The 24048-nt window shown below is 34.3% G+C and overlaps 2 protein-coding genes across 4 annotated transcripts; both read right to left on the bottom strand.

Moving 5' to 3' along the window:
• Positions 1-928: 928 nt before the first annotated feature.
• Positions 929-21279, bottom strand: LOC114531348 (tyrosine-protein kinase JAK3-like). Of its 3 annotated transcripts, none has more exons than XM_028552983.1 (18): positions 9795-9865; positions 9639-9704; positions 9356-9424; positions 8936-8977; positions 8091-8126; positions 7977-8024; positions 7541-7580; positions 7208-7245; positions 6869-6923; positions 6004-6056; positions 5431-5461; positions 4652-4680; positions 4282-4318; positions 3756-3781; positions 2462-2614; positions 1942-2085; positions 1533-1595; positions 929-1323 (listed from the first exon to the last, which is right to left on the bottom strand). In XM_028552983.1, the coding sequence occupies exons 2-18, from the start codon at positions 9689-9691 to the stop codon at positions 1095-1097; spliced, it is 1146 nt and encodes a 381-aa protein (XP_028408784.1). In that variant the 5' UTR covers positions 9692-9704; positions 9795-9865; the 3' UTR covers positions 929-1094. The 3 variants fall into 3 exon arrangements, with proteins under 3 accessions (XP_028408784.1, XP_028408783.1, XP_028408782.1); XM_028552982.1 differs by lacking the exons at positions 929-1323; positions 1533-1595; positions 1942-2085; ... (11 more) ...; positions 8936-8977; positions 9356-9424 and adding exons at positions 10098-10243; positions 10823-10976; positions 11241-11341; ... (11 more) ...; positions 20056-20109; positions 21243-21279 and having other exon boundaries at positions 9638-9704; positions 9795-9863; XM_028552981.1 differs by lacking the exons at positions 929-1323; positions 1533-1595; positions 1942-2085; ... (11 more) ...; positions 8936-8977; positions 9356-9424 and adding exons at positions 10098-10243; positions 10823-10976; positions 11241-11341; ... (8 more) ...; positions 16734-16887; positions 17838-18381 and having other exon boundaries at positions 9638-9704; positions 9795-9863.
• Positions 21280-21664: 385 nt separating this feature from the next.
• On the bottom strand, positions 21665-23134 carry LOC114531262. The gene is made up of 3 exons (XM_028552902.1): positions 22877-23134; positions 21770-21838; positions 21665-21672 (listed from the first exon to the last, which is right to left on the bottom strand). The coding sequence occupies exons 1-3, from the start codon at positions 23112-23114 to the stop codon at positions 21665-21667; spliced, it is 315 nt and encodes a 104-aa protein (XP_028408703.1). The 5' UTR covers positions 23115-23134.
• Between the last annotated feature and the right edge of the window lie 914 nt (positions 23135-24048).

Here is a 24048-nt window from a genome sequence, read left to right on the forward strand (position 1 = left end):
ATAGCCGTGTTTAAACCCGGGAGGTTGGGTCTCAGGAACCGCAGGTAGTTTAGAGGCTTGTATCTTCGAAATTATCGCACTAAATCAAAAAAACTTTTTAAATATATTACTAACTTTTTACGTTCTTTTCAAATGCATAAAGATCCCACGAGTGATATAGGCACTTTAAGATACAACATTCTAAAAAAGCTTCAAAAATCGTAGATGTTTTACCATCCATTAAAATCAAAGTTTTTCTGTCCGAAGCCACCTTTTACAATCCCTTTCAATCGATTTTACGAGTCAATTTTGTGTATAGTTCCATGATAATTCCAGATTAAAAATTTAATTTCAGAAAATTTTTCTGAAATTCAGTACACTAACGAAACAACGCCGGTTTTTATTCACAAGCGAAAGCACTTAAATTGAACTAAAAACAACTTTAAACGGTGGCAAGGTTGAAACCATTTTTGCTAAGTTCTTTTTTGGCCCGTGCAAATCTTTAATTGCAAAGCCGGTACCTCGACGGTTTTTACAGTTAGATGATGCGGATTATATGGCTCTATGAAAACAATGTGCTATTGATAGACTACATCGTGATTACATGCATTTCCTTCAGTTCCATTGTGGTCTCATAAACCGCATTTAATAAAGTATACAATTTTACAATCAATCTAGTCTGTGCTGATTTCAGTACTCAGATTTACGCAAATTTACATTTACTCAAACTTTGACATAATTCAGGATTTGTGCATTAATTAAGCAAATAAAACTACATGGCATGCATATGACAAGAATACCACCTGGGAAATTGTAACAAGTCATGTTCTTGTCATACGTCGATGTAGTTTTATTGGCTTGAAATAATGCCCGACCTTTCGATAAATTGAGAGTGTTTTGCTTCTTAATGTTAAATACATGAATGGGGTATGCATGATTAGCCTTTTAAAATGTAAAATCACTTGAAACACTGATCATGAATTATTGATTGTTCTAGCTAGATCTTACATGAGCAGTGCTTAGTATGTGGTCTTATATATGCTGAGTAAGCCATCTTGTAGCATTAAAAAACCTTCCCAAAACGGTAGGATTATCGATCAATATTCAAGTAAATTTTACGAGTTTTTAGAAAACAATGACAGTACATTTTTAACATGACCTTTGTTACCAATATTTAGAGCAATATCACTGTCATCGATGGCATCATTGGTTAAATGACCTGCCGAAGAATCTGAGTTACCAAATCTCATCTCCTCTAAATAAGAATCGTTTTCCGAAGTAACTTTCTCATCTAGTTTTTCTTCAACTTTTCCTTGAGGTTCTTGTAACTCATGCGGTTGCTCCCTACGTAGGTAAATTTGAAGACTTCGATGCTTCGTTTTTGCATTTGTGGGTTAGGACAAATTTACATTTCGATAAACATTTTCTGAGTAATTTTTGATGCAGAGATATACTACTCCTTTTATATAATCTTTGTTAAAAGCTACAGTACAAAATTATCTACAGACCGGAAACGACTACGCATGTAATCCATTCAAATTCATGTTGTTTACCTGCTTTTATTTCCACATGTATTTGTTTCCTCGTATACATCACCATCAAAGTCCTCCTCCGGCCTTGAAATAAAAAAATAAACTAAAAAAATTAGGTAGTGAATTACACTATGTCTAAATATCGTTTTTGCTGCATGTGCGATCAAAGTTTGAAGAAGTTATACGGATATATATTGGCCAACGAAAGAATTTTAAAATCAGGATTTGAACTTGCAAGATTTTAAAACTCTATTCAGTTATTCTATCGAAGTTCTGTGTAATAAAATTTGAGCATTGATTCACGAAAGTGGACCCATTTGAAAAGCAGCATTTACGCCGTGGGGCTACCATTATTAAGTAATTTTTATAACAAAGATAATAAACTAGGAATTATTTTATTGATGAGAAAAACTTAGAAAAGGAAATTTACCATTCTTGGGAATAAAATCGTGACAACACACTTCTTGCAAAGTTGTCGCTTATCATTTTCTGGACAGCATGTTCCTCGTTCGTCTCATATTTCTCTCCATCGTCACACTTGAACACTTCGGAGTATTCATGTGTGCATTTGTCTCTAAAAGCACAAAAATAACCATAAAATTAATAAGGAACACGCAAATAAATTTCATCGTCATATTCCTAAATTAATTTAAATGACTTAGAACAAGGTAAATTTTTGGTGATCATTCTTTTGTTTTCCTTTTCGCAACATTCTTTCTTTCAAGGTACTTCAGGTGATCACAGAAGAAAGTACTAAAATTAGTTAAGCCTGTCCGGTTTTCAAGCCGGTCGGCGATGGCTATTGTCCATGGCCATTGATACATAAAATCCGTTGTCTATCGAAGAAAACTATTTATTTCATTGATCACCGACAATAGATCGTATAGAACTTGGTCGATGAATTACGACATATGAAAACCAGACTTAATGTTCTGCTGTGTGGCACTTACATTATCTTATCGTTTTTCATATCTCCAGTTACGTCGTCACTCATCTCCTCCGCATCAGGTACCTCACATGTATTATCATAATGATTATCGTCTGAACAATCTTTAGTCTCATAGATTTCGTTCACATAAGCGGCTTTATTTGGCGGGAATTTCCTGAAGATTCAAAGAAATCGTGAATAAACAAGTGAAAAGACCTGAAAAATGCAAATATCCGCCATTTTTTCAAAGTTGTTCCTGATCTAAAAACAACATTGCACGGTTGGCATTAACCAGTTACTTCAAGGGAGTGAGTCAGAACCAACGTCGTATCTATATGGAGTATAGTGTTACGCGAGCTTGTATAATAAATCAAATTTTTACTAATTTCTGCCGTGCTTGGCCTTTGTCTTGGTAACACTGATAATTAAAACTGGGCACTGGTATACGTACCAATTTTAGCCGTGTCGTGCCAATAAATTTAGTTTAATGTAAACGAGGCTCTGCATAAAACATTGAGATTTTTGATATTTGATTTTGATATTGATTTATTTATTTTGATATTTATATTCGCGCCATATATATATATATATATATATATATATATATATATATATATATATATATATATATATATATATATATATATATATATATATATATATATATATATATATACACCCATTTGCAAAAACGTTGGCTGCAGATAGATAGATAGATAGATAGATACTTGAAGTCTAATTAGAATTGCATATGATTACATTTGCATGGAATTTCTATAATATTACACCACATATGCAATTCTAATTAGATCTGGAGTATCTATCTATACAGGGTGTCTCAAAAAAAAACGCAACCACTTAAATATGCAAGACATTAATACAGCTCTAAAGCGCAATAGATAAGCACCTCTGGGCATTGAAAATGGCTCATAATCCTTCATTTAAAATGCTAAAAGTCATTTTAGCTGAACTATGGTGCAAACCCGAACAATATAAATATTCTTGCATATTTAAGTGGTTGCGTTTTTTTTGAGACACCCTGTATATCTATCTGCGGCCAACGTTTTTGGAAATGGGTGTATAAATATTATATATATATATATATATATATATATATATATATATATATATATATATATATATATATATAATCGTTTATATATTTTATATATATATATATATATATATATATATATTAATATATATATATATATATATATAATCGTTTTAATTGCGGTTTTCGAGACAATATCATTCAAATTTCAATACCACACACATTTTCATTACGTTACGTTAAACTGTTGATTACACTGTACCTTGGTTGAAATGAGGGTGCCGTTTCCTAGAGAAACAGAGTATGATATTGTCTTTAGCAGACCGCAGAACTGTGTATATATAATAGGTTACTACCACTCAAGTGGAATAAAAACTCTAATGAAAGCAAGATGGTGGAAATTCTAAAGTTTAATAATTGCCTGATCATGATCAATTTCAATAGTTATACTCTAGTTATAGTCTTAAACTCTATAGACGTATTCTTAAGTTAAGACGAAACGTCGGTATAAAATATATTTATATATTTTCAAATTATTGAAATTGTCTTTTATGGCTTTACTAAAAGCACTATGTATATGTTGGGCTTTGATATATTTATTTTCCGAATACGCTTCCCGCCTGGTACGTCTCTGGCAACAGTAGTTATTCATATACTCTCTAATTACATACTGTTATCTAAATTATTAGGGGTGTCACACCCAACACCCCTCGGCCACTACGCGGCCCTGTATATTCAGTGAGACAAAGGCGAATGAGTAATACGTAAAATTTGCCAAAAATACTTACATCATCATATTTTATGTTTACATAAAATGTTGATTTCCTATAAAAGAAATTAATATTAGTGATAAGATAATCAGTGTATAGGGGACGCTAGTGTTGGACTGTTGGTCGTGTATGAAAAATAGAAGCAACAGTGATAACAAATACACATGCTTAAATTCTCAAAAGACAGTTCAGTAATTATTCCAAATAATAATTAGCAGGCAAAATAAATCTTTTTAGCTTCATAATGACAAAAGTCATCATACGGACTGACTATATAGATCTAATTTCCTTTACCAGCTCTATAAATGAGAATTTAAACAAATAAACCGATTGCAAGGTAAGAAAATCGAAATTTGTCTAGTATTGACTTCGTTATGCATTTATTTACCTTGGAGGAACTGGCGGCGGTGTATCCGGCTGTGAATAAAGCAAAAAATCTTGTAACACGAGAATATATATCCTTGTTATTCATAATCAGAAATTAGTGAAAAAGTTGTAAGTCAGTATAGCTATGTACATGATGGTCGTGCTATAAATAAACGTGGAGAATTAGACACACTGCATGGCGCATGGCCTGGGTACCATTGTTCTGATTTTCTGCTGAAACTGCCAACAATATAATCATTTCTGCGCACAGTACAATAATTAAACAAAATTTGCAAACTTCGCCAGGTCCCATTTTTCGCATTCTAAAACATTTTACAAACAAACTCGCAACTCTAGCAGTTTCGGTGTGGTCTTTCTTACCAAATTTTACATTACCATTTTAAAAATGAAAGTCATTTGATGTCACATGCATGCATGAACAGAAGAACGGTGCACATCAATAGACCCTTCACGTAAGTTGCGTCACAACTTTAGCGTTTAGAATAACCTCAATTAAATGAAATTTTACCCTCACTACCATGTGGAAAGATGCTACACATAATTCGACACTGTTAGATTTTAAAAACTTATTTTTCTAAACCCCACATTAATTTTATGCGTGAAAGTAGCTAAAGAAATTAATGAATAAGTTTAATAAGGATGTTTTGCTTCTTTTATAGTCAAAGCATAATCTGCGAGTTAAAATCGTGAAATACATTTCATTTAAAGAAGTTCTAATAATTGAAAACCGCGACGTTAGCTAATTACCGAAGAAGTCTATTAGGTTTCTCGTGCACTTACATCATCTTTGTTCATTTCTTCTCTTTGGCTTCTATATTAGAAAGAAAGCGAGAGATTTGTAACTAGTTGCTTTCAATTGTTTTATATCAACTTTCAGAAAATGACAAAACACAATAGCAAAAACAAAAAAAACAGCGCTATGCCATCGTCGAGGCTGCGAATAATTTGTGAAGCTTACACCTTAGACGGACTAATTTGATCAAGGCAGGAAAGTACGCAGTATTTATTTCAGTTTGTCTGTGTGGACTTTATTATATTTATTATAGGGGTATTTTACTGAGAACTAAAACACTCGTAGAACTCATACGCCACTACATCCGGGGTACGGCGCTATTACATCCGGGGTACGGCACCATTCTTGTGGTGTAATGAGAATCAGTTCGTATTTTAAACTGTTATTTTGATTTTCGATGTACAAATGCATATATTAGAAACGTCAGGATAAATGCATTGTCACTCTTAGAAATTGCTGGTTTAATTGTTTTTGAATAGCTGTAGAAGACTACATATAATATATTCGCCAATGTCGTTTCGCTTTTCCTCGAAGTAGACTGAAAAAAAGAAAAAACTTACCTTTTCAAAGATTTTTTAAGGACTCCAGGGCTTTTCAGCTCTTCAATAATCTCCTGTAAAGAAGTATCAAACATGTCAAAAAGTATAAATGTATTCCCGTATAATACTGAACAGACTATTGACCGAGCGTGAGGTGTGTACAGTGAAATATCAGACCGAGGCTATTTAGTATGGATTGAGCGACGAAGGAGCGGGGTCCATGCAAAAAACCTCGGTCTGATATTTCACAGTACAGACCGAACAAGCGAGGTCAATAATCTGTTTATTATATGGCTGAATATTCGGACCACGGTTATGGTTTTTACGGACCGCGCGTCAACCAATCAGAATAGAAGATTGAAGCATGCATTAACTTAAACAGCAGTAAACATGCACTAGTAAAGAAAGTTTAGTTTAGGCCAGACAATCTTTCTACATGCATATTTCTTTGCTAATACACCCAATTTCAAATTGTACTATTTTTAGGTGAATTTTGTTTGCTGAAAAAGCAAACATATTCACCTCTATTCCTCACACAGTTTTTATTGGCTTATATTGTCAATCGACATATTTATTATCGATTCAAAGACAACTAGCAGACTTAGTCGTCTTGGAGATGTGTAATTAATAGAGGTAACATTGTACCAAATCGCATGATTAACGAGAAGCTATCAATTGAATTTGATTGTTATAAATTGAAATTGATCTGTTTCAGGGAACCGTGTAATCTTATGACATTTTGATGGATTCAGCGATAACAAATTTTGCTAGGAATGCTGCAACTTTGGCTCCATGATTTTATGCGCAAGTTTATTTAAAGTGGTTCACGAAAGAACTCAAATTCAGAAGAACCCAATTAAATAATTTGTCAAAAGTTCTCACTTACATAGTGGTCTTCATCTAATTCCTGTTCAATTTCTTGATTTTTGTCCGACGGAGACCTGTAACAAAAATTACAGGAAATTTATTACTGCCTTTCATGGAAAAATCGCGAACTTTATTTGCCCAAAAAAGTTAATATCACCATTCACTATTCAAAAGGCATTAAAAGTGGAAAAATGCTTTCCATTCGCGAACATTATTTTTACCATATGCAACATTTTGCTATGCTGTATTCGGAGGTTTATTATGCAACAAATGTTTAATTTGTTCAGTCGTTAATATTGAGGAAAAAATTGAAATGAATGCATGAGCATTTTAGTACTATCCATTCCGAAGAAGCTACCTTGGCTTTAGATTGATCGACTTTTCTGAAGAATATTTCTATATATAGAATAAATTATACAAATATAAATTAAAAAGAAATAAATTACACAAAAAAGTAAATATGTTAAAAAATCAATTCAATATAATAACGTTATGAAATTGATAGATTTCGGCAAATTAATTAATTATCATTAGTTTTAGTGTGTCTGTCAGACCATATATATTTGCTACCCAATAACAAACGAGTCGGCCAGAAATTGAATTGTTTCTAATACTTGAGCAAAATCGTATCTGATGGTAGCTCATTCATTTTCTACAAAGCTAATCTCCTCGGTGATCGAGTCGTCATTACCTTGAATTTGTTAAATATTGATGCGAGCGAATAATGACCACTAAATAAAAAAGAATAAAATAAATAACACTCTACAAGCGACATTTTCTGAATTACTCAACTTACAGGCTACAGAAGATATTTCTTATTCAATTTAGCTATATTTCGTAATTTTACTGATGGCTTCAAAATGGCTTTCCCTGGGACTATATTGTACTCGAGGGAAAAAGTGTGGAGAACAAACTGTAAATCAAATTTCGGCAATTTTATCTCATAATTGTGGCAATATAATTTCTTTAACAAATATAGATAACATTTAACCGTTGTCTGTTCTCTTGTCGATACACGGTATGACGTCATTTGTGATAAGGACAAAAATATGAAAGAAAGAATATCGAAAAAATGAGAACGCTATAATTTTATAAAGAATTTCTTAGATATATAGCTACGCACTTACCTCTTTGCGTTACGATGCGACTGACCAGAATGTTGTTCTACTTTCCCCCTGAAGTTTAATAATATTTTTACATTAAATTTATGTAAAAACACTTTAAATGCTTTTCTTGCTTACCACGTCATATGCTCATCCGTATTCGTAGATGCAATGCTACAAACATACAATTATTAATCATTGTATATTAATTTCTGGTATTTATACATTGATTGAAAGCCAACAGATAAATAACGGTATTTGGGTGCATGGAGACAAAATTAACCTCTTACTAAATAAATCACATTTATAGATGCTTCTGACTATTTTAGGGAAAAAAACTCGCAGATCTAGAGCCGACTGAATCGACAGAATTGGCGAAATTTTTTTTTTGTTTTGCACATTATTGCATGGTTGACTTGATTGTTGAATTCCCCTAATCGCAGTTTCTCGTTATCATTTATGAACCCTTCGCTCGGAGGATTCGGCGAAATATTTCCCGAAGTTATGGCGGAGGGTCTATAAATGATGTAATTATTATACCGAAAAAGTATTTGAGCTCTTAGAAGAGGCAAACATACAGTACAAATGTTTCACTTTTGTGTTTTCTGTATGTCTTTCGTGGAGAATACGGTTAATTTTCTCGTCACAATCGTTAATTTCTTGACTTCAAACAAACAGCAACACTATTCCAGCTATTATTTTCAGTGGGTGCGTGTAGTCCTCGCGAGACGTCGCGTGAGATAAATCTAATATCACGGTGTGATAAATTTCAAACCCCTAGCTCGGAAGTAGGGGACTGAAATGCGATACAGCGAAAAATTTCTCCTCACATGGTACATGTAATATTTTTTGATTAAACAATTTGAATTTGAGGTATAATATTTATATTCATCTCATGTTCGCTCCTGAAATCACCGCGGACTCGGTCTGAGTAATTCCTATATCTGTTTATCCTAATCCAGTTATCCCTACTTGTATCATACCTGTAGGTTTCGTACATGTTTTCATCAGAGTAACCATCATTGCTGTAATATGAAATATTATTAAGGCTCTCCTGAGATAAATAATCTGCGTTGTCTATATCTTGTAAAACAATTCATGTATTAATTATAGTATATGATTAATATAATCAATTAAGCTTTGACTTTGAGAGTAAATACGATGCATGCTTGATCTATCAGAAAATCGAGGGATGTTCCGTTCAATCTAATGACTAATTTCTACTAAAACTGATGGAAATATTGACTAGGGACTTATTTGGATCTTGATGTAAGTGGTAGATAGTTATACAGTAAATGATGTGATAGGAATTGAATGGCATGAGTTAAGATTGTAAGCAAAGCTTGATTTGCATCAGTATGGTTGATGAAAATTTTCTTCAGTTAAATTCAACACGCGTGTACCTTTTTAGAAGTTCCTCCAATATCTGAAGGTGACCATCATGGCTATATGAAATAGGAATAAGGTCCATCCTGTAAATGAAAACATATTTTGCTCATCTAATAAACTCGCGCACTTACAAATCAAATGGAAATACGTCTTCTACGCCACTAACTTTTATGAATGTTTCCGGCATCATTGCCCTAAACATTACCTTACTAAAAGGCAACGCTCATTATTTTATGATTTGTATAGTACTCCCGTTGTAAACAAGATTTTCTCTTTTAATAAATGTTATGTATTTACCTTGATGGTACTGACCAGGACCTTACAAGTGGTTTAGGGGAAAGCTCGTGCATTAAATGGTAATTTCTAAATGTAAAACATAGTGAAAGCTAAATTCAGTCATAGTTAATTTATCAGATTAAATACCTTACGGTATAAAAATCGTTATGTACATACCTTGATGGCAAGGATCGTGGTTACCTTACAGGTTGTTTAAGTGCGGGTTGAGGTATTAAATGGTAATTTCTATAAGCAAAACATGTAACTGAGATTAGGCTACACACTCATATAAACAGATAACAAGTAACCAGGATTTAAATGTGAACTATAGGCCATCATATGAGGTGAATGTAGCCATTTCAACCATTGTGTTTCTCTTTTTCTAATCCTTTACCCAATTTGTAAGAGAGCCATGTCTACAACAATATTTTAAAAAGGTACGAATACATTATGAAAGGTAACCGTATGTAGCTAATGTACCTTTTCCTTAGTATCGTATGAACAGTTGACGCTTTCGGGCGATCGCTGGCATACCAGTTACAACATCTTTTATAGACATTGTACAAAAATTGAGAACCGCGATCTGGGTTTTGAAGCATGTTTTGTTCCATCACCAAGGCTAATACCTTTATAATAACAGTTGATGTTAATTTTTAAATTATTTTTGTATGGTAAATAATAGCAAAAGCCGTTCTTAGATCATTTTCCAGAGGGAAGGGCATAGTCCTTTCAACAGACTGCATGATCACCGAACTTAATGGACGTCTTGCGCTTTAGAGTATATAATTATTGATCGAAGTAACTAGAAAAAAATTAATCATCACATGCAGGCACAGCTAAGAAAGATCTTATTTAAATTAGTCAAAATGCAAAGTTTGGCTGCGAAATTCACATGGCTATATATATATATATATATATTTTCCGTAATTTACAACAATTCGCAGCCAAACTTGGCAGTTTTATACTAATTTTAGTAAGCTCTTTCAGAAAATGTCCTTTTTATCACCGAGGTAAGAAATTAGTCTGAAGCGCAAATAATAACTAAGTAAATTATTCAGGGCCCATTTTCAGTTGAGCCCAGTTGTAAAGATCGATATTATAGACATCGATACTATTTTGGAACATTTTTGTGGTATTCCAAACACATGTAACTATAATAAACAAATTTCGCTTTTCATAAAATTTATAATGTTCAATTAATGTACCTCATTATCCGATACATGGCTGTATGGAAGAACATCTTGCCTCTTCGTACCTGAACTGTTTGCGACACTCACAAATTCCCATACAACAACTCCAAAAGACCAAACATCGCTTTTTTGTGAGTAAAAACCGTAATTTAAAACTTCTGGTGCGTCCCTAAACGAAAATTCCAAGCACTCCTTACTAGCTGGGAAGTCATGCATGTTTTGTAAATACTTAAAAGGAGGTGTTTATAATATCGATATTGTTTATATTAATGAAAAGTCTTCGATTTAACCGGAAAACCCTTTAGCTCTAAAATTGTCTCTTCACTTCACACTCGGTTATGATAAGATTATTACATGCATCAATGTTTTTCAGTCGACGACCAAAACATATCAGCTACAAAAGTAACCATCACTGCAAAGTCAGAATATATACCTTCGAGCATCTGTAATTATCTTTGTCTTTTCAATTGTTTCAAAATATAAAGCATTCGGATCCACTTCCTCCATAGACATCCCAAGGCAACCCAGTTTGATCTAATTAGAATCGAAATAAGTATATTTCGTAGAAGTTACACGTTTGATTAAACGTTCAATCATATAATAAGATATAACCCGAATAACCGTATGATAAACCTACGCTTTGATCATTCGCCAACAGATAGTTTTCGACTTTCAAATTTCGGTGCACGATTCCTTGTTGGTGGAGATAGGAAACGGCTGCTGCAGCTTGATAAATGTACAATTTATAATATAGACGAAGTTCAGGACGTTGAAGCATCGCATCAAGAATGTTACCCTGCGGGAAACTTTCGGAAATCTAAAACGTAGAGTTTCAATACAGGAATAGTGAATTAGGACGAATTACTCTGTATGAAAACCTGTCTTTAGCGAGAAAAACTACGCTTTCCCGCAGCAGGCGTAAAATGTTGGTGACTTGTTAAACATTGTGTTAAATATCGGTGAGAAAATGTTTGTTTTCCTATTTCATCTGCATTCATTACGTCCGTATTCTTCGACTTGTGTTTTTTCAACTGAGTATTTTAATACTTAAAAACTGCTATTTGCAGACTGGGGACTGGGGTGATGTTATTGCATGGTGAGGCAGGTGAGCCTCCTTAACCGGATTATTTTCTGCCGTTTATAAAGAAACATGCATGTATACGTTTAATTACTAACCATTTCTAATGTGTGTGGACCGTAAGGATTGACTGCAATAACTTTGATAAGTTCTGGACAGTTCAGAGTTTGTAATTTTTCAACCAATTTTATATCCTTAAATTCCATGTATTCAAGCACGCAAATTTCTTCGCATTCCTTACCCTAAAATGGAATTTATAAAATAAAAGTTATACATCGCACTTATACCCAGGCCTATTGGTGGGTCTCACTAAGCATTTTAATTGGCGATTTAAGAGGTATATAGTCACCCGCAAATGTTTGACTGATATGATATTACGTCGCATGAAACCGATGAATGCGGAAAAAGGTATAACATTAACATCGTGTTTTAACATCCGCCATTGAGCATAAGTCGTCCATCAATTCTTCTACACTTTAAAGATATCCCTTACACAAAAATATAATTTGAAATTCATCTTGAACTCTAATTATAGCCTTCAGTTGGCTCAAATTTAGTCACCGCTTCAATGAGAAAATTCCCAAAGAGGTCTAGCTCGTGTGATTTAAATATTTGCACAATCGATGCCACTCACATGCGGATACAATGACTATACCATAAAAAACGGACAAAATAAAAATAAATAGGAGATATATAAGAACAATTCACAGTATTTTTTGTCTCAATAACTACTAGGATGTTCTTATTGTTACCTTGAAGTTGACACTATCTTGATTTTTGGGTATATTTACCTCCTGTTGGCGTTTTATTACACACAAAACTGGTTCGCATTGAAAAGGATCTGCGTTGGTGTACCCTTCCTGAAAGAATGTTAGTGGAGATGCGTTTATTTAGGTCCGCGGTTTAAACTATTTAGGCGAAGTTGTGATAAGGAATTTATCAGTGTAATGCAGACTGATCGGAATATCCAGGAACTGCATGCTGATAAAGGAAGCACATTGCTTTGTCGACTGAAATGTTACCTCATTTGCAAATTCGTGATCAAGATATTCTTTATTCCAAACGTGTTCTGAAATATGAAAAGGCAAATAATTTACCTTCACCGGGCATAAAAATGCATTCGCACAGCTGAAAGGCGTCTTAGAATGCCAAAAAGCTAAAACACAAACCGAATGTAAAATTCATCAATATTTAACGACAGCAAGAGATTTGGTCTTTCATGTTATTTTGCAAAATTCCAGCTAAACGCATGCTTTTAGAGTTCAATTGAGAGAAAAAGCAGTTTGACTTGACATGGCTGAGAAGGGAATAAGTTCTTCGAAATCAAATTATTTGGTGACATGATGAATTTTACATGCATGTTGATTAAACACAACTCATGCGTCACAGACTGGACACGAAGCGGCAACGCGACGCGAATTTTCAGTTTTCAGAGGCATATAAATTAATTTCTGGAGGCAAAATTTGGAATCCACCAGAGCAGTCAAGATGTATTATCGTTAAGTAATCTACAAGATTATTATGATAGTTGAAAATTTATTTGCTTTTGGAAAATCAAATACTTTGAAAAATCGCGCCGCGTTGCTAAATCGCGTCCGGCCTGTGTTGGCCTTAAGTCCCGTCAAATATAAAAAACAACCTCGCTATACTACCTAAAACATCCAGATGGGCAAAGGGGAAATCATCGTCATCGTCGATCTATTAAATTAGGAAACATAAATATGGCAAGTTACTCTAGATGCGATTCTTAACCTGCATTGACGTGCAAAATTGAAAAACACAAGTAGAGTCAAATCTTATACTTTGTAGAATTGGAATAAAGCGTAGCAATTAAATGCAAAATCTCACCGCATTCACCCCAATGAAAATTCTTATACCGCATGCAAAAGATCTGTTTACTATAAATTTTCAATATTTTTTTCAAAACAGAAAATATAACAATAAATATACAGGGTGTCCCAAAAATACCAAAACTGTTGAAATCTATTGTTAAAATTTGAATGACTTTGAATTTTTGCTCGCTTAGAAAATTAAGGACATGTCGAAGGTCATGCCGCACAAAAACCTCATCCAATAATTGTTTATCATCCATATTTGTAAAGCGTATTGGTAATAAAAGTAATTTTTGGGTATACTGTACAGGGTGTCCCAATAAAAACCAAAACCATTGAAATCACACATAACAATGTAATAGCTGGAGTTTGAATGCCTAAGCACCCTGTTTGGACCCATGCACAAGTGTATAAATAAATGTTTGACTTCTTTTATTCGTTTTACAAATATGGATAACCGTGAGACTTCTGTTTATGCCGCGTAGATTACAATATATATTTAACATAACAACACATATTTTACAACTTAAGCTAGCATCATGACCTTCGACATGTCCTTAATTCTCTAGCAAATGTAGGCCTATTTAGCATACTATACGTTGTATTAATCCCCACGAGCAAACTGAATTCGCGAACAAGTCATTTAAATTTTAACAACATAGGTGATTTCAGTAGTTCTGACTGTATAACAAAACCAAATCCGTATAGTTACCCCTGGGTTGTAATTTTCTGGATTCAAGTCTTCTTTGTTTAGTATTAGCTCTGGGGGAGCACTAATTTTATCGGATGCCTTTGAATTATCTATAAAAATCAAAGTTGAAATTGAAAACTGACTTTATCGAGCTAACATGGACAATTTTAGAAAAGTTTATTTCAAGCAACTTTTGATATTAAGAGACAGGTTAGCTATGAGTATATGTGTGCGCCGAAACAAGATAACGGGTGTAACCAGTTTAATAGGAAACCAGTTTATGAGGAATTTAAGCAAAATCAGTGGGTTGGGACTGTTGCGGCGTATACTGGGTTCAAACAATAGTAGACGTACTTATTTGACTGTGTAGAAGACCTTCAAGTTCTTGTGGCGATGCTCGAGAAGAATAATTCTTTTGGAAACAGTTCTCATTTATGATCGAGTATATGTCTTTGGGGATACAAGTTTCTTTGCCTGGTTTTCCTCCTCGTATAACCTGTAAAATGCAAACTGATTTTATCAAAGTTAGTAGGTAGTTCATCATTATAAAGGACATCGATCACATTAAAAATAATCAAAATAAACAAACAAAAATAATCGGTAATCTTTATAAATTTTCAATTATATACGTATAATAATCGGATGTTATGTGGGTATTAAACTGTGTGAGTTTCGATTGGTTGTTGTTATTCTGTTCTCATGCAAGGCCGGATTTTTTCCTATTTTCGGGCACACATGCAATTTAAGAGGATATTTGAGCATACATTTATTATACCTTGCGCGCTCACCGTTGATAAATTATAGTGAAATGTTTTGCAAGTGCACAAGCTTCATTGAATCAGCTGTATACTTACAAAAATTCTTGCCTTGAGCGAGGTGAAAGGCTTCCTTTCGAAATCCCCTCGTTCTGAACATGACCCATGGTTGTTGTATGGAACGCAACCCAAGGTCAGCAATTCATAAAGAAAGACCCCAAAACTCCATGACACAGTCTTCGGATGAAGAGATTCAAATCGAAGTGCTTGTGGATCCATCCATTTAAAATGCCTTTTTTCGATGGCTTTTCTCACCCCAGATTCCTTTATCTGTTCCTTTGTTCGACTGAACTGAAACCCTGTTAACTTTGCAATATTTCTTTCATGGAGAAGAACATTTCCCGCCTGCACTGCCAGATGAAAGATGCCCTTTTGTTCTAAATATTTTAACGCATCTGCAATGTTCACAGCAATCCACAACAGCTCCGTCAACGTAGGCCCAAGTGCATCGGATCGGCGATTCCTTAGGTAGTTCAGCAGATTTCCAATTGAGACAGGCTCCAACAGCACACACTTGACACGCTCGTCAAAATCAATAAGCCGTATGATGTTTGTATGACGCAACTGGTTTAAACATTTGCATTCGTACTCGCAATAACTTAGTTGGGAGCCCAGATTCTTCTCAAGAAGTTCATTCCGTTTCTCTTTGTAGCACTTTGCAATGACCTCAAAACTGTTTGAATACGCGGAAAAAATCCATGCATGGTTTCCACTGTGAAGTCTACTTCCGATTGCAGTAAGTGGCAAATCCTTGCAGAGTTCAAGTCTCTCTCTACACATTTCTTCGGTATCTGTATCAAGGTCTTTAAAAATCCCTTCTAACAAATTACTCCGAATGTTCATGTCTTGACTGAAAACTAAAACTTGCGCGCGTTTGCGAAATAGGCCGATACAAACACGAAGTTTCTTTTCTTGGAGAACGAAATATAAACTGGATAGACAATCGATTGCTTTTTTACGCGCGGGATCTGTTGAAAACAAGTCCAAAAAACCTAATTTATGTACAATCTATCACACTTTAATGATTTTTCAAAAGATATATACATGGGTGAAAGTATTATTTGGGCTCGATGTGACCACAATGTGCATGATAATTATTTGGGTTAGTTGCACTCGATGTGATCGCTATGTGCATGATAAAATCTAAAACTGCATTAATACAATAACAACAATGATGGCGTCATTTTTGTAAACAAATTCCGAAATTAATGAAACCATTGATTAATATATGCGGTATAATTTTTCCTGCAACAAGAAACCTCTTCAAAAATGTTATCTAACTAATGAATTTGCCTGATGTCGAAAATTGTCCTGAGCCCTATTTATATTTTCGCTAAACATGGTGACTATATACGTTTTAAAATAAAGAGCGCTTAAAACTGATAAAATTAATAAGATGTGTCGTAAGGGCCTTATTTGAGTGTGAAATTAATGTGCTCGCCCGTAAAAAATGTTTCTGTATACTAACGTCATGGCGCTTTCTTCATGCAAAACTGAACATTTCACCAACCTGGAACTTCTCTTGCTATTTGAGCAAGACTGTCAACAACAGTAACGATGAATTTCCATCGATAACTTGGATCCATCTTACTTAGACTAGCTGATAACCAATCAATAACCTGCATGAAGGCTGCCAGGAGATCTTCATCAATCTGACCCAGAACCTTAAAAAAAAACGAATATTCATATTTCGGAATTAATATTCTAAGCTGGATTGCCTATGCTCCTTTGAATTTGCAAAAATGTTTATGGAGTAGAAAATTATAACCACAGGAGAACTATAAATGCTATTAAAGGGTTGTTCAGCTTACCCCATCTTTCGACAGCAAGTTGTGAATCTTCCCAGTCTAATCTTTAGAGTCTAATCGAATTTTTATTTGTGGTGCATGAGATCGGCTCGATCTCGAAATTTGTTGGGGAAGTAACTCATGCACGTTCTGTTATAATTGGGACGTTTCCAATGCTAGATCTTTTCCAATGCACTTTTCGACTTTCGATACCTTCTAGGATATTTTACGGTATAGAAGGATTCGCTATCAGTGACGTGGGAAGCACGATAATTGGGGGTAGGGGCACATATTCATATATTCATGTTGTGCAAGACTCAATTTCTTTTCAAATCGATTGTCTTTACAAGTCTGTTTACAATATATGTCATGGCCTTCCAATTATCGTGTTCCTACGCCACTGTTCGATATCAATTTTTAGTAAAAACGATACGTAATATCTAAGATATGCTAGCTTTGTTTTGTTGCGCTTCTGCCGTGTCTTGCTATTCTCAGATCAGCAGGTGCATGCGAATAGGCATAACCTGGAGGAATTTCGTTTTAGACCAATCAGCAAATTTGTTTACATTTTCAGTAACCCAATCAGAATGCATAAATATTGACCACTCTCGGTAAAAAGAACATGATTTATCGTTTTACATAAAGTTTAGGCATTCAAATTCTGATTGGCCTGTGAGATGCAAACAAATGAGCCAATAAGTTGAACTTTCCTATATATCTTCAATTTTGATATGGCATGTTGTACAGACATTCGCTCCCCCCACTTCTTCTCAAGAAAGATTAGTAGTAATCAGCGTACACGAATAATATAGTTCACCTAAATTTACCTGCATCTTGAGCGAAGATAACACCAGATAATGCTGCATCCAACATTTGCTCTCCAAGTACTTTTTTAGATTTCTATCCAAAGATTCTTTGCTGGGGTCTTCTTTGATTTTCGTAATTAGCTTCATTACGTTTCTTATCTTGTTGTCTTTTAGCTTTTTAGTAACGGCGGAAAGCAAACTGATTACGGTTTCTATGTCTCGACGTACGCGAGACATGCCCGAAAAACTAGAGGGTTCCACAATCCTCTCTAATCTAGCCAAAAGGCTTTTTAACGATCTCTCGTTAATGAGTTGTAACGAGTTTTGCACCATAACAGTCAGCAATGATGCATAAAGGTTAATTCCATCATTTATGAGTGTGTCGTTATTTAGAAGCAAGAAAGCTCGCAGCTTCGACTCTGCTAGATATATATTACAGTTATTGTTGAAGTTGGCACTGAGTGAGTTCAATCGTTTGTGGATAATCTTCATCATTTTTTTCTTTTCTGATTCACTTTTTGCTTTGCAATAGTCATCTAACGTTTCATCCAATCTTTCGCTCTTTCCGAAATTCGAGTTTCCCTCCGCTTGGACTGAGTTTAGAACGGCAGAATTCTCAATTGTGCGAGCGATCTTAGTTTCGTTACATTCAGCACCTGTCAACATGGCATTGTGAAAGTTTTCATTGTGATAGTAATTCTACGTCCAGAATCCACGAATTATTATCCTATAAACCTATACACTTCACCCAATATTATCCTAAAACACTACATCACTTAAATCACTTAAATCACTTACACTAAAATATGGATGTGGTTGTGTTTTTTTTATACACCCTATATAATGTAGATTCGGATATCTAAGATTTATAAAAAAACTGACGATCGTGTATATTCGTCTTTCACGAAAATTGCACGACATATACAATTACCTATAAATTATATGAAGTGTCGAAATTTGAAATCAAAATAAGTTTTATTGCAATGTTGTGAGGAAATGATATCAATTCATTTACCTTTCTTTTTCACTTCTGTTTCATTCTCAGCATCAAGAATTTCTATTAAAAGGCGAAAATGGACATAAGAGAACATACAACCACTTGCACCTCTTTAGTGATAGTTCTGGGCAAAAAATTGAGTCAGACGCTCTGTTGATACGAATTTTTTGAATTACAAGACGGGTTTCGTAAGCGTGGAAAGGTTTTAACTTATTTTATATGCGTCACCTTATTAGATATAGTGCAGATTAGCTCTAATGCAGAACAAGATCGTGAGTTGTATTTTCTTATTGTTGGGGATTATCTACGCATTGTATATCAGTTGTAATATTTTAATTCATTCGTCTATATATACAGCTGTAGTAAAAATCAATAATCAAAAATCAATAAACAAATACTGTTATCATTACCTTTGTTTTCTTTGTTTGGAATATATAACGAAGGGACATTGATAACGGTGTACATCTCATGTCATGCAACAACTCTTTCCCTCACATGCGAGCATTACTTACGCAAATCATTCACGTTTACGGTATAACATAATTTAGCGGAAAGTTGGTATAAAAACGTCTTTTAAAAATGACACAGGTACTGTTTTGGGATTACCTGGTTTCCTATAAAACTAGACTCACCAGTCACCTTCACTCTAAAATAATTACTCATTACAAGCATGCCGACTAAAAACGCAGATATTTACAATTATACGACCAGTTAGTTACATATATAATTAGCCTTTCTCGCGATGACGAATATACGCAATCTTTTGGTAGTCTATCTTCTATTTTCTTCAATGAGCTGTTTGAACATGGATGTATTAAAAGAGAGCTTACGGGGGGCTCATCCCCCTTGGTAATTCTCAAGATTACATGATTTCAAGTTTTCGAATTAGTCATTCATTGTAAGTGATATAACAAAAAGCATATGATTTTATACATTTATTTGCCGTGCAGCAGAAAGAAGGCAAAACTTCCCTCGTAATGTAGTTTACTATATAGACGTTTTGAAGTTCATTAATCGTTTCAATAAAGTTTTGTATAATAATTTCAAAAGGCAGCATTTTGGAAAATTTGATTTTAACCAGACCATAAAAAACACTTCTTTAGAATCAATATAGTCTATTTGAAGAATAAATCCAACCTAAAATTGAAGACATGGAGCCGCCGTCTTCGCTCACGATTTGGTACCCCCCCAAATGGCATCTTTGTCCTGAAAAAGGCTAATTGTCTATTTGATTTCACGTACCTACTTTTTCCAGTACGCTTTCATCTATAGGTTTCACATAAATGTCGTTTTCAACTGAAATTAAATAATACTTCAATAAGTAACGTTGTATTATACGCGAGTCAAATTTCCATTCAAATACAAAATTCAGCTAAAAAGCAAACGGATTCAAGCCACGACGTGTTTATAAATAATCGTGTTTACAATTTCTACAGTTTAGGTGGCTCGATACAGTTTTAAAAAATTCCATTGTTCATAACTTTGACACGTTCAAACAACGCAATTTTTTTATTTACTCCAGAGATATTGGGGTTTTTATATATTTTGATGTCTCCACTTTTGAATCGTATTAGTTTTAGTGACAGATTGTCCGTTGCTATGGCGACATACGTGTGCAAAATTCACTCCAAAATGACCAATTGCCTCGGATAGTTGGAAAAGAAACACGGTGACCCCCAATTTTTTTTCGCGCATTATTTTACTTGGAAGAAAAACTAACAATTAGCAAAATATAAAAAAAATCCTATAATGCCACATCTTTGAAAAATGCAAAAATGACATTTTTTTCGATCATTTTTTTTGCCATTATTGTATTTTTTCATTTTTGGTATTATGGGAGATATGGGTACAATACAGCATGCAAAATTTCAGCATAGGTCACCATACGAAATAACGAGATATAGCGCGCTTTTTTAGCCAAAAATGGATTTTTTTAATAACATGTGTAATTACACGCGCGGGGTCCAAAACACCCATCACGTGAAACAACACGCGTCGCGCATGCTGTTCTGATTGTTCGGATTCTTGTAGCATTTATGTTTATGTTTGGCAGTGCGTTCGAAAATAAAAGTAGACAAATATCGCGAGGCTATTAATTTTTACACGCGCAAGAGCGCAACTAAATATACTGTATCGAGCCACCTTAAGCCAACAAACCCATCAATGGGCTAAACTGCGAAATTGCTCAAAAAACAAGTCATATGCGCAGGTCATTAATTCTATAGTTATTTTGCCAATTCAAGATGTTCCATTACAATACGGCCACTTTATAAAAATGCATAATTATGTTTTTTATATATTTTATCTATAGATAAAATGTCGATTATTCATCCACTATAATGCCTTTCGAGCTTCACGAGAGTCTTCCAAAGAGAACTGTATGGGCGGCCGAAAAGCAACACAGAGATAATTTATGACTAAATTTATACCTTTCTTTAACACATCATCATATGGTTCTTCGGAGTCATCGCTGCTTAATATATCTGAAATGAAGGCTGCGCCGTAAAACCCGAAAACAAATGTAATGTTTTATCCCTACACTGGATTTTAGTTCAAAATACGTATACTGGAAATTGTATGATGGATGCATTTAATAATTGTCATTTCCATACTATGGGTATGGTATGAAAACAGTATGGGTATGGCAAATTTGAATTTGAATTTATTAAATTCAGCATAAGATAATCAGTATTACAACTAATAAGTTATACAAGGCAGAATAACAAGAGTGTACGGGGTCCCTTACTAGATTAACTGCCTAACTCCCACAATAGTATTTCAATAGTATGGAACGTAAACATAAATTTGTTGATGATAATTTTGTTTAACTGCATACATAATTATTTTTATCTTACTTAACTATAATCAAATGAATCGAATTAACTGAAAAAAATGCAAATGTGGCCGACTGTACTACAAATGAAGCTATAGGTGCAATAGAATATACTATACGTACCGTCATTGGGCTTTTTCTCTTCTTCGGAAACTCCGGTTAACTGTCGAACCGTGCAATCCGCAGGTAACCCTACGAAAAAGGATGTAGAATATCTAAATTTAATATGTGTATGGGAAGAACATGTCCAGCGTCAGTCAAATTGCATTGCTATACTAGTGGCAAAAACACGACATTCAATTCGAATAATTGACATATGCAATAGGTGCTGCATTAAATGCGAAAAGCGTGTTTCCAAAGGTGAATACGCGTGTAGAAGTTAGAATTTTAAAAATATTTCTCACTTGGCACCAATTATGGCGAGGCCTCGTGAAGACGCGTTTGCCCCTTTTAAGAAACCTCTTCGTCCCTAGTAGCACGGTTAAGTAGGCTAAGTAACTAACATCATGCCTCTATGGGCCCTCATTGATATCCGTATTTTATTTCCTCTTTGATATCCGTATGGAAGGTTAGGAGTAAAAATTTTCACTAAACTTTGTTAGCGTACAGGGATGGAGAAAAAGATCACTATCACATTACACCCCTCTCCAATCCTGTTTCGTTCAACTCGGCCGTGATATCTACAGCCTAATTTTAAAGTTAAAGTACCTGAATATCGAGGCTATTGGTTATCCCAAAGAAACTGAAATCTAGCAATAATTTTGAACATTTACAGTAACAGAAAGTAGTTTTTTTACAGAAAAACAAGTGCTCCCCCCTGTTATAACCATATGAAGACTAATCAAGACAGGTGGTCATTGATATATTAAATAAAGAATACTAATATTTAAGGAGTATCATAAGAAGTTGCAATAAAACTTGAGCAACAATAACAAAAAAACAATACAATATAATACAGAACAAAATAAAAATAGGAAAAACGCCTCTTATACAAATCATCTGAAACTGCAGAACAGAATTAATACATCTTGATTGACTTAAAAGAGGGAATTTTAATAAAACAATCGTCTTCGATTGGAATGTGTCCAAATTTCATATTCAGGAATATATACATCTGATAAAATATGTCATTAAAAAGTGTTGGTAGCGCCAAATTTATTATATTTGTACGTGTTTTCGCCTGCAAAATGGTAAATTTTATATATACTGCCTCATATCATCTCGTATTACCTTCTTTGTCATCAGTATTCGGCTGCACGATGTTCACATTATATACATTTACCACATTTGTGGTTTTTCTTTTATCTTTACTAATATTGACTGTTGTACCGTCCCCAACGTAGGTGTGTCCTTGTGATTTAACGTTATAATATGGTGTCTGGCTACCGTTCGGCTTGTTTTCACCATTAACCTCATTTCCGTTATCATCCATGAAGCCTTTAGGAAATTCAATTAAAGTAGGATCCATAAACAACAACGCAGTTGTTTGCCATTCCACGAAAGTTCTGCAGCGAAAGACAAGACAAGAATCACTCGTGAACATTAGCGCAAGCAAGTTCCCCTAGTGTGCAGTGACGTTTTGCGAGCTCCTGTTCACGCATGCTATATAATTTAGTCATATCGTTATACTACGGATTTCGTAATTCACGGTTAGGAAAGGGAGGCATAGGGACGACTGGGTCCAAAGAGAAAATATTTTGTGCAGGTAACATGACGACAGTACAAATTATTATGATTCTAAGAAGTACTGCTTGGTTTTTTTATGCAAATATTTTTGTGCCGTGTTTTGGTATTCACTAATTGTACTGCAGTACAGTAGACATTAGTAACACATATTCGCTAACATAAAATCCATAACTTCTCGCAACTGGATATAATATCTCATATATTATATATATCATATACCTATGATTAATATTGATTACACATTGCATGATCAGTTCGGAGTATTAGCGGCTGTTTAATGTCGCACCAATTCGTAGCACAACATAGAAGGGGCCGTATGTATATAATTGTGTTGACGTCCGAATATCACCGGTAGTTGTTTCAAAAACACTTAATGTGGAAAATTAATGTTTCCTAGATTAGCTAATACTATAAAAAGTTGGCTAACTACAAAAATTTAGGAAGTATAGAGCCGTTCGTGCTATTATTTATATTCGTTATATAATTTATAGACTTTTGGAAGGCCTATTTCAACGGCCTATTTCTATCGAACTTCTCATAATTATGCCAAACCTAAAGTTAATGTTTAAGTCCATGTGCATTCGATTCGCCTCATGAGAGTTTCGTAGGCTCGTAGCCCGTAGCGCCCGAAACTGACTAGCTGTCGCCTTTGACATATATCTAAGGCAACGTCGTAATGCTAAACATTATAGTTTAGAGCCATGTATGCCACGGTT

This window comes from Dendronephthya gigantea, unplaced genomic scaffold (assembly GCF_004324835.1).
Source record: "Dendronephthya gigantea isolate DGI-Jeju-01 unplaced genomic scaffold, DenGig_1.0 000070F, whole genome shotgun sequence".
Lineage (NCBI taxonomy): Eukaryota > Metazoa > Cnidaria > Anthozoa > Malacalcyonacea > Nephtheidae > Dendronephthya > Dendronephthya gigantea.

What these genes read in the sequence shown, in the direction of transcription:
- LOC114531348 (XM_028552981.1), bottom strand. Translation starts at nt 18,311, where the DNA reads ATGATGAAGATTATCCACAAACGATTGAACTCACTCAGTGCCAACTTC. An exon ending in TCTTCTACACAGTCAAATAA is followed by an intron (nt 14,519 to 14,762) that starts GTACGTCTACTA and finishes TGATTTTTATAG; the next exon opens with ATAATTCAAAGGCATCCGAT. An exon ending in CAGAAAATTACAACCCAGGG is followed by an intron (nt 13,584 to 14,429) that starts GTAACTATACGG and finishes CTAATTTAATAG; the next exon opens with ATCGACGATGACGATGATTT.
- LOC114531262 (XM_028552902.1), bottom strand. Translation starts at nt 23,114, where the DNA reads ATGGATCCTACTTTAATTGAATTTCCTAAAGGCTTCATGGATGATAAC. An exon ending in GAATACTGATGACAAAGAAG is followed by an intron (nt 21,839 to 22,876) that starts GTAATACGAGAT and finishes CCTTTTTCGTAG; the next exon opens with GGTTACCTGCGGATTGCACG.